At 37.5% G+C, this 13,302-nt stretch overlaps 1 protein-coding gene across 1 annotated transcript in view; it reads right to left on the bottom strand.

The window, feature by feature from the left end:
• Window positions 1-183: 183 nt before the first annotated feature.
• LOC139740952 (complement C3-like) overlaps window positions 184-13,302 on the bottom strand; it is a 35,999-nt gene continuing 22,880 nt past the window's right edge. Inside the window, exons 17-24 of the mRNA XM_071651539.1 lie at window positions 12,780-12,942; window positions 8,817-8,903; window positions 6,357-6,576; window positions 5,642-5,853; window positions 4,516-4,674; window positions 3,376-3,441; window positions 1,937-2,061; window positions 184-244 (exon numbers count right to left, since the gene is read on the bottom strand). Of these exons, the coding sequence (XP_071507640.1) occupies window positions 184-244; window positions 1,937-2,061; window positions 3,376-3,441; window positions 4,516-4,674; window positions 5,642-5,853; window positions 6,357-6,576; window positions 8,817-8,903; window positions 12,780-12,942 (1,093 nt within the window). The remainder of the gene's footprint in view (window positions 245-1,936; window positions 2,062-3,375; window positions 3,442-4,515; window positions 4,675-5,641; window positions 5,854-6,356; window positions 6,577-8,816; window positions 8,904-12,779; window positions 12,943-13,302) is intronic.

The following is a 13,302-nucleotide window of genomic DNA, read 5'->3' as shown; positions in this document are numbered from 1 at the left end:
GAAAAGATCACTTTTCCCAAAGTGATAAAAAACAACTGATAAGTACAATACACAGTAGTACATGATGACTTCATGCATAAATCTATACATCAAAATTTTATGACAGATACATCGATGTATACGCATTGTAACTCCAAAACAGGAGAAAACAGAATAGTCTCGGCGACATAAGACTCCATAACGTCAGCAAAAGCATGGCTTGACCGGGGTTGACGGCACTCGGCGGTGAGGGGGGACTTTATAACTACGATGAAAAAAGAGAGAAACAAGGCAAGTGCCATAATGTGTCTCGCAAATTCGCGTACAAGAAATTGTACGCGAATGGGATATAACATAAAAAAAGAGATATAACAGTTAAAAAGAGATATAAAATGGCAAAAATTTATGGAAAAAAAGAAACGTGCCATAAAAACTTAACATTGAGCCCTTAAAGTTCGTTGACCCCTGCCTGTGACCTTTGACCTCGTGGTGACCATCCACTTCCCAAGGGACATCTACCATCCAAGTTTGGTCACAAACGGACCTATGGATCAAAAGTTATGACCCATGATAGAAACGCGCCATAAAAACTTAACATTGGGCTCTAAAAGTTCGTTGACCCATGGTTGTGACCATTGACCTTGTGGTGACCATCCACTCCCCAAGGGACATCTATCATCCAAGTTTGGTCACATATTGAATTATGGATCAAAAGTTATGAGCCATGATAGAAACGTGCCATAAAAACTTAACATTGGGCTCTAAAAGTTCGTTGACCCCAGCTTGTGACCTTTGACCTTGTGGTGATCATACACTCCCCAAGGGACATCTACCATCCAAGTTTAGTCACAAACGGACCTATGGATCAAAAGTTATGACCCATGATAGAAATGCGCCTTAAAAACTTAACATTGGGCTCTAAAAGTTCGTTGACCCATGGTTGTGACCTTTGACCTTGTGGTGACCATCCACTCTCCAAGGGACATCTATCATCCAAGTTTGGTCACAAATGGAGTTATGGATCAAAAGTTATGACTCATAATAGAAACGTGCCATAAAAACTTAACATTGGGCTCTAAAACTTCGTTGACCCCAGCTTGTGACCTTTGACCTTGTGGTGATCATCCACTCCCCAAGGGACATCTACCATCCAAGTTTAGTCACAAACGGACCTATGGATCAAAAGTTATGACCCATAATAGAACTGCACCATAAAAACTTAACATTAGGCTCTAAAAGTTCGTTGATCCCAGCTTGTGACCTTTGACCTTGTGGTGATCATACACTCGCCAAGGGACATATACCATCCAAGTTAAGTCACAAACGGACCTATGGATCAAAAGTTATGACCCATGATAGAAACGTGCCATAAAACTTAACATTGGGCCCTAAAGTTCATTGACCCCTGCCTGTGAGCTTTGACCTTGAGGTGACCTCAATATATGGTAAAATGTGAAACTTTGTATGACCCCTCTTCCCTCGAAGTTTGATTGCAATTGATGAAAAGAGTAAAGAGTTATTGAAGTTTTTGTAGCGTTACGGACAGACGACGGACGGACAGACGGACGGACGACGGACGGACGGACGGACGACGGACGGACAGACGCCGCAGGCGATCCCCTTAGTCTCCCCTCACCTTCGGCGGACCCGACAAAAAAAAGCATATCACATTCTGTCCTGAACGTTTTCTTGAACAAGAAACACGCTTTACATGCGTGAACTTCACGCATTTTTTTTTACAACTTCCTTGCAGTTATTTCTTCTCACAGATGATGAGCTAATACTATCATTATTATCTTTATCATCATTTGCGTACACATGGCGACATGCTCTGTCTTTGTCGTGGCCGACTCGGGCGTCATGCCAACAAAGAAATTCTGTGCAATGATCTTCTTTTTACCCTCCGAGAACTATAGATGATTGTATGTAAATCACTGCACTCCCTACACTAGCATACCTTGTGTAGACTGTAATGTCAATGTGATTCAGGTTTCCTCTCTCTCTTACTTCCGAGGCGCTGACATTCAGTATGAACGGACAGGTGTCTATATCCGATGCCTCCGTGTTGAAGGATAGTTCGACCTGCAAAACAATGTAGAAGTATAGGGGCAAAGTGGAGTAAGACGGACATTATCTTTAGAGGCACGTCATTCTTAAAGGGGAAATCCAGTCCAAATATAAGTTAGTCTGATAAAATTGTAAAATCTTACCAGTTCAAGGGTGAAAACTGAACTCCGAGGAACAAGGAACTCCGAGGAACTCCGAGGAACAAGGAAGTCATGACATTTTAAAGTGTTGCTAATTTCAGCAAAACAATTCTTGTACAGTGGATATGAATATGCAAATGAGTGAGCTAACCATGCCATACCCTCATGATTTTCCACTGAGGTGTACAAAAATAAGACAAAAACTCAATGTTTCTGTCAATGAAGTCTGAAACATGAATGTTATTCCTGGTTGAATAACTTCAGCTTCAGCATAGTGATCAGTTAGATATACCAGGATTTGAGCCTATATACAGATAGTTCATATTGCGATTGAGTGAAAAACGGGAAAGTGTACAAACTATATGCCAAGTTGTGAGGAGATGACATGCATTCTTTGCTATCTGCATATTCATATTGACCGTCCGTTGTTTCTTGAAAAATTTGTGAATCTTGAAAATGTTATATAACTTCCTTATTTTTCACCCGATTTTACTGCTGAACGCGTAATATTTCACTTTTCTTATCAGACTAACTTTTATTTGGACTGGATTTACCCTTTAACCCAGAAGGACGGTTGTAGATACTGTTCTTTGGTGTCTAACTTGTTGCTGCAGCAGAGTGCTACACATCTGCTCAACCATTCACATTTTTTATTAAAGGTACATAATATAATCACATCGTTTCATTCTTCTGACAAGTAAATATTAAATATGTATTTTTCATTAAAAAATGAAATAATGTTGGTGGGTGGGAATGAGTAGCAATATGCGGCCGCCACATTAATTACGCCCCTAAGTTACCTGTATATTATTCCGTCGGCTTTTTTTTTCGAGGTTTCTATCTTAAAGTGTGCATTGTGTTTCCAGATACATGTATACAATTGTATGGATACAGTTTTTGTTGCATTATATTCCGTGATCTGTATATTTTTTTTTCAACTTGCTCATTTTCATGAACTAATACATATATATGAATATGTATTTTTTTTTTTTATGGTGGAAATAAATTGAAATGAATCAAACTGAGTTAAACTGGAACTTGTTACTGAAAATAAGGTAAAAATCCTACCTTTGTGTCGAGGTATTTCAAGTGCTCTTTCATAATGCCATAAAATGAATGCTTAAATATTCAATATAAGTATTCCTTCAACTCACAAACCATTCCGGCTTCATTCGCCTTGAAAACTTACCTTTGCCTTGACTATTCCTTGTCCAGTCCCAGTGAGAGTTAATTCTTCACCGATAGCGCGAGTTATCTGTAACATCAATAATCACAAATGTTATACTACATTGGCTTAATTAAGAAAGCGTAATCTACCCACCCATTCTTTCATTATAACGAACACAGGCTTCACTGCCTATCGTGATCAAATGGTCATGACAAACAAATAGAGGATAACAGCAGCTAAATGTGTTTAACCATAACAGTATTAAAAAAACACAGCACATACACACACACACACACACACGCGCGCACCCTCTTTCTCCCTCTTTGGCCCGAATTCACGAAGGTGGTACAAATGAAACCATGGTTTAAACCATGGACAAAACCATGGAGCGCCAAGTATTTCGTTGCAAAATTGGTCATTTCGTCGACAAAATGACCGTTTCGTTAACGAAATTATCATTTTGTGGACGAAATGTTCATTTAGTTACAAAATGTTGTCATTTCGTTACAGAATAATCATTTCATCGACGAAATGACTGATTTCGTAACGGAATATTCCATGCGACACTTGGCGCTCTATAGTTTTTGTCCATGGTTTAAACTATGGTTTCATTTGTACCACCTTCGTGAATTCGGGCCTTTTATGAAGAGTATCTGTTATTAATCAATTTTTATCTGTTTCCTCCTACTTCAGGCAAATTACTTGTGAGCTTTTGACTGATCAAGGGCGACCGTTTCTCTTATACAGTGTTCACATGATGTGTTCACTGCTCATAGCATCTCGATTCCAAGATGTTTTCCATGTCAAGATGAGAATTTCAGCTCATTCTAAACAGACAATTTGTGATGTCGATTCGGCATTGGCTGGGGGAATTTTGATCATTTCATTATTCGCCCAACTGTATGCACGATGTGATGATACAATACATGTATACCAAGAATACGCCACTGCACAAAATATGTTATATTTTCAACATTATTCAAGTATTCATAGGAGACAACACAATCAATAAAAATATCTTTCACATATCTTTCAACTATCAAGAACAGTGATTAGAGTATAGATTAATAGCATTATCAAATATAAGCATTATCAAATCTGACCAAAGAGCTTAGAATGAGTCGGTGGTGTTGAGAAAAAATCTCTTCGAATCTGACTTACATCTTCTTCTTGCTGCACCCTTGCGTTGTCATTCGAAAACGTGTACCTATTAGTCCTCTCCCGATCCTTGTACTGCACGCCGCATGTAAGCCTGACCCTGTCTTCCGCCGGACGGTTCGAGGAATATTCGGCTAAAGCCTGCATCGCCACAACCGTATCCTATTGAGAGTAAATTAACATGTTTTCATGACTTTATTTACCAAGGAAAGCTTACCAGCTATGGTCTGTGGAGATGCACAAAATAATCGCGGACTGCTGACTTTGCGAATGCAATTACCAAGCTCGACAGTTGTACCTGAACTAGATACACCAGGAAAGCCATATACAAAAGATGTCGTGTACTATTGATCTATGTAGGCCTACTCTTCTTCTTCTTTTTTGCTAAGACTCTAGGATAATGTCAGAGAGCGTGTAGCGCGGTGATTTTTCTTCCTCTTCTTCTTTTCTTCTTCTACTTCTTCTTCTTCTTCTTCGTCGACTTTTCTTCTTTCTCCGTTTATGAAACCATCCTCCTTCGACCCCGAATGTGGTTGGCGACAGTTGCTGCTTTTTGGCGTAAGCATGAACAAGTGTATGATCGTGAATATGACGAGGAAAAGAAATCATTACTGAGGATGGATCTTTACCCGGTGAGGACGGTGAGATAAAGAGATGAAGGTTAACGTGGAGATTCATGGCTGGGTGTGAGTTCAGTAGGGATGGTAAACGATTATTCAATGTTATAGAAGTACAGACGTGCATGGTAGACGTGTATAGAAGAACATATTCCGGGGCATTTTTTAAACAACCATATTGTGATGATGATGATGATGATGATGATGTGATGATGTGAAGATCATGGTGATGATGATGATGATGATGACGATGTGGTGATGAAGATGATGTGATGATGATGATGATGATGTGGTGGTGGTAGTGGTGATGATGATGATGGTGACGGTGATAATTATGGTGAAGATGATGGTGATGATGATGGTGATGACGATAGTGATGACGATGATGATGATGATGGTGATGATGGTGATGATGATGTTGATAATGATGATGGTGATGATGATGATGATGTTGACGATAATGATGATGATGATGATGCGTTCCTGCATGGAAATAAAACCCTTCAACAAACCTGAGTCGACACGAATCCACCCTTGTAATTTCCCTGGTTGCTCAGCCATCGAACTATCCTGCCTGCGTAGCTGTAATCCTGTCTGGTGATTTGGGCGAGTAAAGCGTAGGCAGTAGTCTCGATGGAAATTGCGCTGGGTTTATGGCGGAACCAAAAGGGCACGTTCTCCGCGTAGTTTACTTCATCTGGGTCCCAGTATACGGCATTAGTGTCTGTAACAAGTAGAGACATGGCCAGTGCGGTATAATTTCCATCTTGGTTCTGTTTTTGTTGTTTGCTTACTCTAAATAGGAATTATGATGTAAATGACTGAATAAATAGAGTTTTTTATCATTATCACAGTTGAAAATAATCTAGACATAAGGCGTTTGGAAGTCGCAGGTTTTCAATTTATTTTGGATATTCTCTACAAATTTACTTGTGCTAAATGTTACATGTTAATGTTTATGTTAATGTTTGGTACGTGGTTATAGCATGAAAAGTAGTATGAAAATGACAAAGAAAAAAGGAACAAAACACGAAAATTTCTCTTGCTCACATCGTCCTTCTAACTTTCATTTAATCAACATGTAGTGTTTATAGTATAAGAAAACGATATAACCTGTGATAGAGAATTTCCTCTCACAATACATTGACACAAGTTTATTTAGCGAACACTTATCTATTCGCGCAGATGATTTTCCACGGGCGACACTCGTTGACTTTCACTGCTTACGTTCAATAGACTTTGATTCGTTTTTCAGTCTGTCGTTCGCTTGTCTAGCACTTGTTATCAAGCTGTCGTCCGCTACTCCAGCAACACCCCCACTGCTCGCCAGGGCCAGCGCGTAGGCGACGATGGCTTTGTCGTACGACCGTTGCATTTCTTGAATCTTCCCCTCCAAGAAATCGACAGCGCGATCAATCGCCGTGTCTATTTCGTTCATTTCTTCTTCCTGCACAAAAATGTGGAGACATTAATACTGCATGCCCTTAACACGAGTAAGAACATAATCTTCGAACATACATGGACATCGTTGATAAATGTTATTTCTTCGTGTTAAAAGGGATTGCATAGTTTTGTTGAGTTTGTTTAGGTTTCTGACACTTTTTGGTGAGTTAATGAAAAATCTCGAATATTGCATAGATTCACGCAGAATAGCAACTATTTGGGAATTGATATCTCTGAAGAGCAGCATACTTGTTCTGAAAGTCCTGCAAATTAATGCACACGAGTAAGAACATAACTTTGTCTAGTTTCAAGAGTGTCCATAATCACGAAGCCATGCATAGACAGTTTGATAACAGAAAATGCGTTCACTGCCTACTGTGTAAAGGTACCCTATGCTCTCTTGCAAGCCATGGCCCTGCCAGATAGAAGTGTCGTGTCACTGTTCCGAAATTGACACAAAATGGAAATACGAACATGGGATTTTCAATTTCGTTCAACGTTGGCCCGAACTTGTTCAACTTAGTGTGAATGAGTTTAGGGTAACGTCACACCGTCCCAAAATTGACGCATGACGGCCATAAGAATATGGAATATTCGAAGTTAATATATAATTCAGTTGTCTTGCGTCTATCCTTGCTCATTTTCGGGACAATGTTGTACACCTGCATTATCACGAAGCGTTATGCGATGGACACACTAACGAAGTTGCTGTTGGAGACATGAGTCTTCGAAGGTATCGTTTAACTTAATTGGGAGCAGTGATTTAAAAAGAAATTGCTTGAGTTCCCACATTTGATGCAGTTGTTTAGGTCACTCGTATCAGAAAACATCCAATCATATAAATTTCACAATAAAGCCACCCATGTCGAGACTCCTGAAGAAGGTGGATGGAAGCCACCGAAAATTTGAGTTGCTCAATAAACTCTATATTGGCGAAATATTGCATTACCGGTTTATTCTTCGTTAAATTGGAGCCAATGCGTGAATTCGCAACATATATATATATATATATATATATACATACATATATATATATACATATATATATATATATATATATATATATATATATATATATCACGAGATATCACTATATTTTTCAATAACCATAACTGTAGACGGTTTATTCTGGAAACAGTGTTATTATAATTTTTGTTCACATTTTCTATATTCAACATTACTTAACCTAATTAACATTTTATACCAGTTGCTTCATATCCCTAACTTACATTTATTCTAGAACTATTTTGAAGCACTAAAACTGGGTTTTGTCATCTTTAACTTTAAAGGGTAAATAATGCCTTTACGATGCCCTCACGAATGAGCCTATGTTCATACAATCAGAGTCGAATTTGAAAATTCCCTTGAAAAATTCCCTTCATTTAATTTGAGAATTTCCTTCATCGTGTGTCCAGTTCAGTTCAGTTAATTTTTATTTTAGCACGGAACCTGCTTCAGCCCATGGCTGTTTTTCAACTGGTCTGTGTCAATCTTTGTTTATCAGCTGTGGGACAGTGTCTCTCTCTCTCTTTTTCTTTTCTTCTATTCTTTCCATCTATTCTGTCAAGTCGTATTACGTTGTTGTGTTTCTCCTGTTTCGTTCCGTCCTGTCCTAAATAATATATATCATTATAGATATTGTGCTAATTTCATTTCATTTCATTTCATTTATTTCCACAACTTGCACAACTGGTTAAAAAAAAAGAATGAACAATACAGGACAACATGTCAATCATAATATGCAATACAGGGTGTGGAGGAAGAAGCAAAGGCCATTGACCTGTCAAGGCTTCTCCCTAGTAAACAGCAACAATTATGACACAATACAAAAAGAAGAAGAACAAAACAAATCAAAACAAATCAAAACAAGACAAAACGAAAACTACTGATGTGTACATGTATTAGCGTAAAGGAAATTATTAGATAAGTATATAATAAGTATTTCATAAGATTTTTTTTTTTTTTTGGTGGTGGTGGTTCACAACATACAAGCTTGCTTCTTAGTGGATCTCTCAATTCTTTATTTTTTCTCAACTATAGCATAACATAGAGTATGACTGAAAACGTTAAGTTTTGCTCTGTCTGATGATGGACGTAGTTTACATGGCTCTTTATCCACTTTGCCATCAAGCTTTTCATGTATATATATAATAAATGTACATTCCTGCTGTATTAACAATTATACATTATGCAACTATACGAATGTAAAAGTACACACAAAACGTAGAACATTGTTGTTTTTACCTCAATTTCAGGTTCCAGAAACTGTCGAGATTCCAGAAGCGAAATGAGAACAAAGGCAGTCATGGCTACTGGGCCTTTGACAGCACCCTGTGTTAAAAACATAAAGGGCGCAGATACAATAATTGATCATTACCCTCTCCGACTTGACAACTTGAATGTCATCTAACTTTCCTTTTTTACTCAGTTCAGTTCAGTTCAGTTTTTATTTCTGCATTTCAAAATCAATACAAATCAACAAATCAACAAAATACTTACATAGTCATTTACAGAGCTAATATTCGTAATGTTTGGATCATACATACATTTTTTTTTTCAAGAACGAATATTATATATAAAAGGAAGCAATACGAAATGATAAAAATGAAATGTAGGGGACCATCATCATAAGCTAAGCTTGACGAGGAAGATGGTCCCAGGTAAAGAGATACATAAAGAAAATCTTTTACTCTCTGACTGGAAGAAAATCTTTTACTCTTTACTGGAAGAAACACAGTGTAACACAGTGTGAACACAGTGTGAACACAGTGTGAACACAGAGTCAAATCTCTTCACACTGTTCTTCTTCTTCTAATTAAGTCTGCCTCCTTCAATAGGCTGACGATTCTTGCAGACCGTTAAATCAGAGCGTTATAAACAGTGTATACACACTGTGGATCATCAATTTACTCTGTGAATAATTGATTCACAGTGTGAAACAGAATATTTCTATATGTGAATCTCTTGTGAAAAATCTCCCGCAGTGTGAAATAATCTTCACACCGTTAAATTCAAGCGTTTTCACATAGTCGGCTATGTGGGCACAGTGTGAAGACACTGTGTGAGTGTGAAGACACTGTGTTCTTCCCAGCAGGACTGTTCCTTCCCGGATTATTACTACATTGACACTAAAGAGACCGTGAAATCAAAAAAAAAAAAAAAAATGCGGATGTCAAGCGTATGATGTTTCCAAGCAAAATACAAAATCTACATAACAAAACAGAAATGTTCTTAATCCCCTTTACTGTGCACTCACAAACATAGTAAAACACATTCTTTTAATAATCAGGGGCGTCGATCCTCTTTAGGAAATGGGGGGGGGGGGGAGGGTCAACCTAGTATTTGCGAGGGAGCGAAGCGACAGAGTGGGGAAGGTTGTACGTGGGAGCTTTTTCATTCACAGAATTGAAATTCAACAATCTGGTAGACTTTTTCGGTAAAATATTTGGAAGGTATAAATTTGAAGAAAAAAAATGAGAAAAGTAAATATTCCAGGGAAACTGTGAGAGCTAAATCACAGTTTCCTCTTTCTCTATCCTCGTGTGCGACATCACTGTGTACAAAGTCTATTAAGGTGGACTCCTTCCCATACGAGGGAGGTTTTGCATATTCAAGGGGAAATCAAGTCTGAATAATAAGTTTAACCAATAGGAAAGAGTTAAATATTACGAGTTCAACGATAAAATTTGATCGACATCGGGTGAAAAAAAAGGAAGTTATAAAATGATATTTTGAAGTTTCGCATTTTTATTTTGTCAGGAAACAGCTCTTGAACGGTCAATATGAATATATGCAAATGGAAAAGTGAGCATGTCATCTCATCGCAACTTCGCATAAAGTTTGTACATAAGACTTTTGAATTAAAAATTTTCAATCTTTTCACTCAAACGCAATTATGCCCAAAGCTTAAATCTTGGTATATCTTACTGATCACTATATTCTGTAGTTATTTCACCACGAATAACATCATGTTCCAGACTGTAATAACAACAACATTAACCATTTTTTTATTTATCTTTCTTTTTTCTTCACGATCTTATGGAAACTTGTGACGTTATGACATGGTTAGCTAACTCATTTCCATATTCATATCCACTGTACAAGAACTGTTTTACAGAAATTAGCAAAAATTTTAAAATGTAACAACTTCTTTATTTTTCATCCGATTTCATTAAAAAAAATTTACCGTTGAACTCGTAAGATTTTACTCTCTTTTTTATTAGACTAACTTATTTTTTGGCTGGATTTTCCTGTTAAGACACGCGACGGAAAACTTGTAAGATTGGCATAGATTTTTTGATCGCTAGCAGCAGCGTTTGCTATAAATTTGTCATTGACATTTTATTAATTGTTGTTGTTTTTTTTTCTTATCCCGGACCTACTTTTTTTTTTTTTTTGGGGGGGGGGGGCGGGGACGTAATGATGTGTTTACCCCTTCCTCCATCATTTTCAGGACCAACATTTCTGATAACGCAACGTGCAGGCACACTACTATGAATTATACTGAAATTGCAGTAAGGAGATAGAGCTAGAGTATTCCTACACTCACATGCCTACAGTACATGGCAGTGACATAATCAATCGCAAGCATGGCTATGATATGAGTGTACGAATGAACCGACAATATACTCACTATAATAACCATGGAATTCATCAGGTTAATATCTATCGTATTCTCAATACAACAATCGAATGAGAACATTCTTTTAATACTCTCTAGATAAATGAATGAATAAATAGATAAGTCAATGAATAAATATATAAATAACTAGAAAAGTCGCTATGGCGACTGATGCCTCCGCCATAATTGATGATTCTCCCAATAGGTGTATGGTACAATGTCTTCACAATGTGTGATGACTGGCAAGATATCGAAATGACAGGTTTGTCAGAAACATCTTGAATGTTCACATCCCTTGAACTAGGTTTGCCATAATTGTCTAAGAGTGCAGGTACATGTATTTGGGGAACTGAGGATTTTTACTTGACTTCTGACTGACCCTTTTATGTAAGTTTATGCATTGAGTAATTTTCAAGGTATAAGATAGAGTGAATTACAGTATAAAATAGATTTTTTTCTTTTTTTTTTTGCATTTAAACCTGGTCTTTGACCCTTATCCTTTGACCTTCTGGCTGGCAAATTCCCAGAGAATCTCCATTAGGTAATAATGTATATATCAAGTTTTAAAAATAATAATGCAAGCATTGCATATACTAGTTTATGAGGGAAAGAGTAAAATTTTGAGGAGTTGACCTTGACCTTTGACCCCTGACTATTGATCCATGACCCCTTCATTCCCTAGATAATCCCTGCCAGTCAGTACATGCGTATGTACCAAGTTCCATGAAGATACATTGAACCATTATGCAAGAAAGTGAAATTGTAACATTTTCAACTAACCTTTGACCTTTTGACCTTTGACCTAATGACATGAAACTCTCTCTGGAGAATCTTAATGCAGTAGTAAATGTCTACACTAAGTTTCAAGAAAATACCTTCGGACATTGCATGGATATGGGAGATATAGCAACATTATTAGCATTTGACCTTGACCTTTTGATCTTTGACCTCTGTCCAATTTCACTCAAAAACTAATCAAGTAATTTTCCCATCATACATCATCCTCGGACAAAGTTTGGTGAAATTTACTTGATCCAGTCTTGGGTTATCGCGTAAAAGGATACAATTTCATGATTTGACCTTGAACTTTGACCTTTGGCCTTTGACCGATTTCACCCAAAATCTAATCAAGTAATTGCCCTATCATACTTTATACTTGGACCAAGTTTGGTAAAATTCCAGTCAATGTTACTCAAGTTATCGCGTAAACGAATGCGGACGGACGTACGTACGGACGTACGAACGGACGGACAACCCGAAAACGTAATGCCTCCGGCACCACTTCGTGGCGGAGGCATAAAAAGGGGATACATACGAAGAGAGATAGAACAAACAGCGGCATTAATTCTTATCATTTCCTTTTAACTCGGGGGAAAAATAATTTAAATGCACTAATGAAATTGAATAAAGGGGAGCCCAATCTACTAAGATAGTAATAATAAAATCATTCTAACACTCATATACCGTCATTGATATTAATGTTCTGTCTATATTCAAATGAAAATCACCCGCTTACTGTAAATCGATTAAAGAATAACCAGTAGAGAGGACTCTCATTTATAAAATGATTTGAAATAATGACTTACAATCATTTCTTTGTGGTGGACGGCATAATTCTCTTCGAATGAGCCATCGTCTACATTTTGGTTTTGCCGTATCACCCACTGCACACTCTTGAGAACGTCTTGCCGCTTCACTGGAGCAATCCTGTTAGCCTGACTGAACACTTTCACTACGAAAGCGGTGAGCCTGCATGAAAACAAGCAAACAAAAAACGTTGTATCGATCCTCCAGCAGACTGACTGAAGGTCGCCACAGCGTGAAACTGCCGGTAGCGGTCAAGACGCCAAAGCACAGGTACGCCTGTTATGCTCTGCTTTACAGCATCGAACACTTTTTATCAATCCTCAACAAGCTATATATTCCCGACGGATATATACAAAACGGATATATATACATACACACACACACACACACACACACACACACACACACACACACATATATATATATATATATATATATATATATATATATATATATATATATATATAGAATAGATAAAATTGACTTCAGTGAAAAGAAATATTATCAAACAATTAGACTCAT

Source organism: Diadema antillarum, unplaced genomic scaffold, assembly GCF_040938485.1.
Source record: "Diadema antillarum isolate AM-2024a unplaced genomic scaffold, OU_Dant_1.0 seq00000891_RagTag, whole genome shotgun sequence".
NCBI classification, from domain to species: Eukaryota; Metazoa; Echinodermata; class Echinoidea; order Diadematoida; family Diadematidae; genus Diadema; species Diadema antillarum.
The sequence above is the reverse complement of the archived record's forward strand: the minus strand, read 5'-3'. Positions and strand labels throughout refer to the sequence as shown.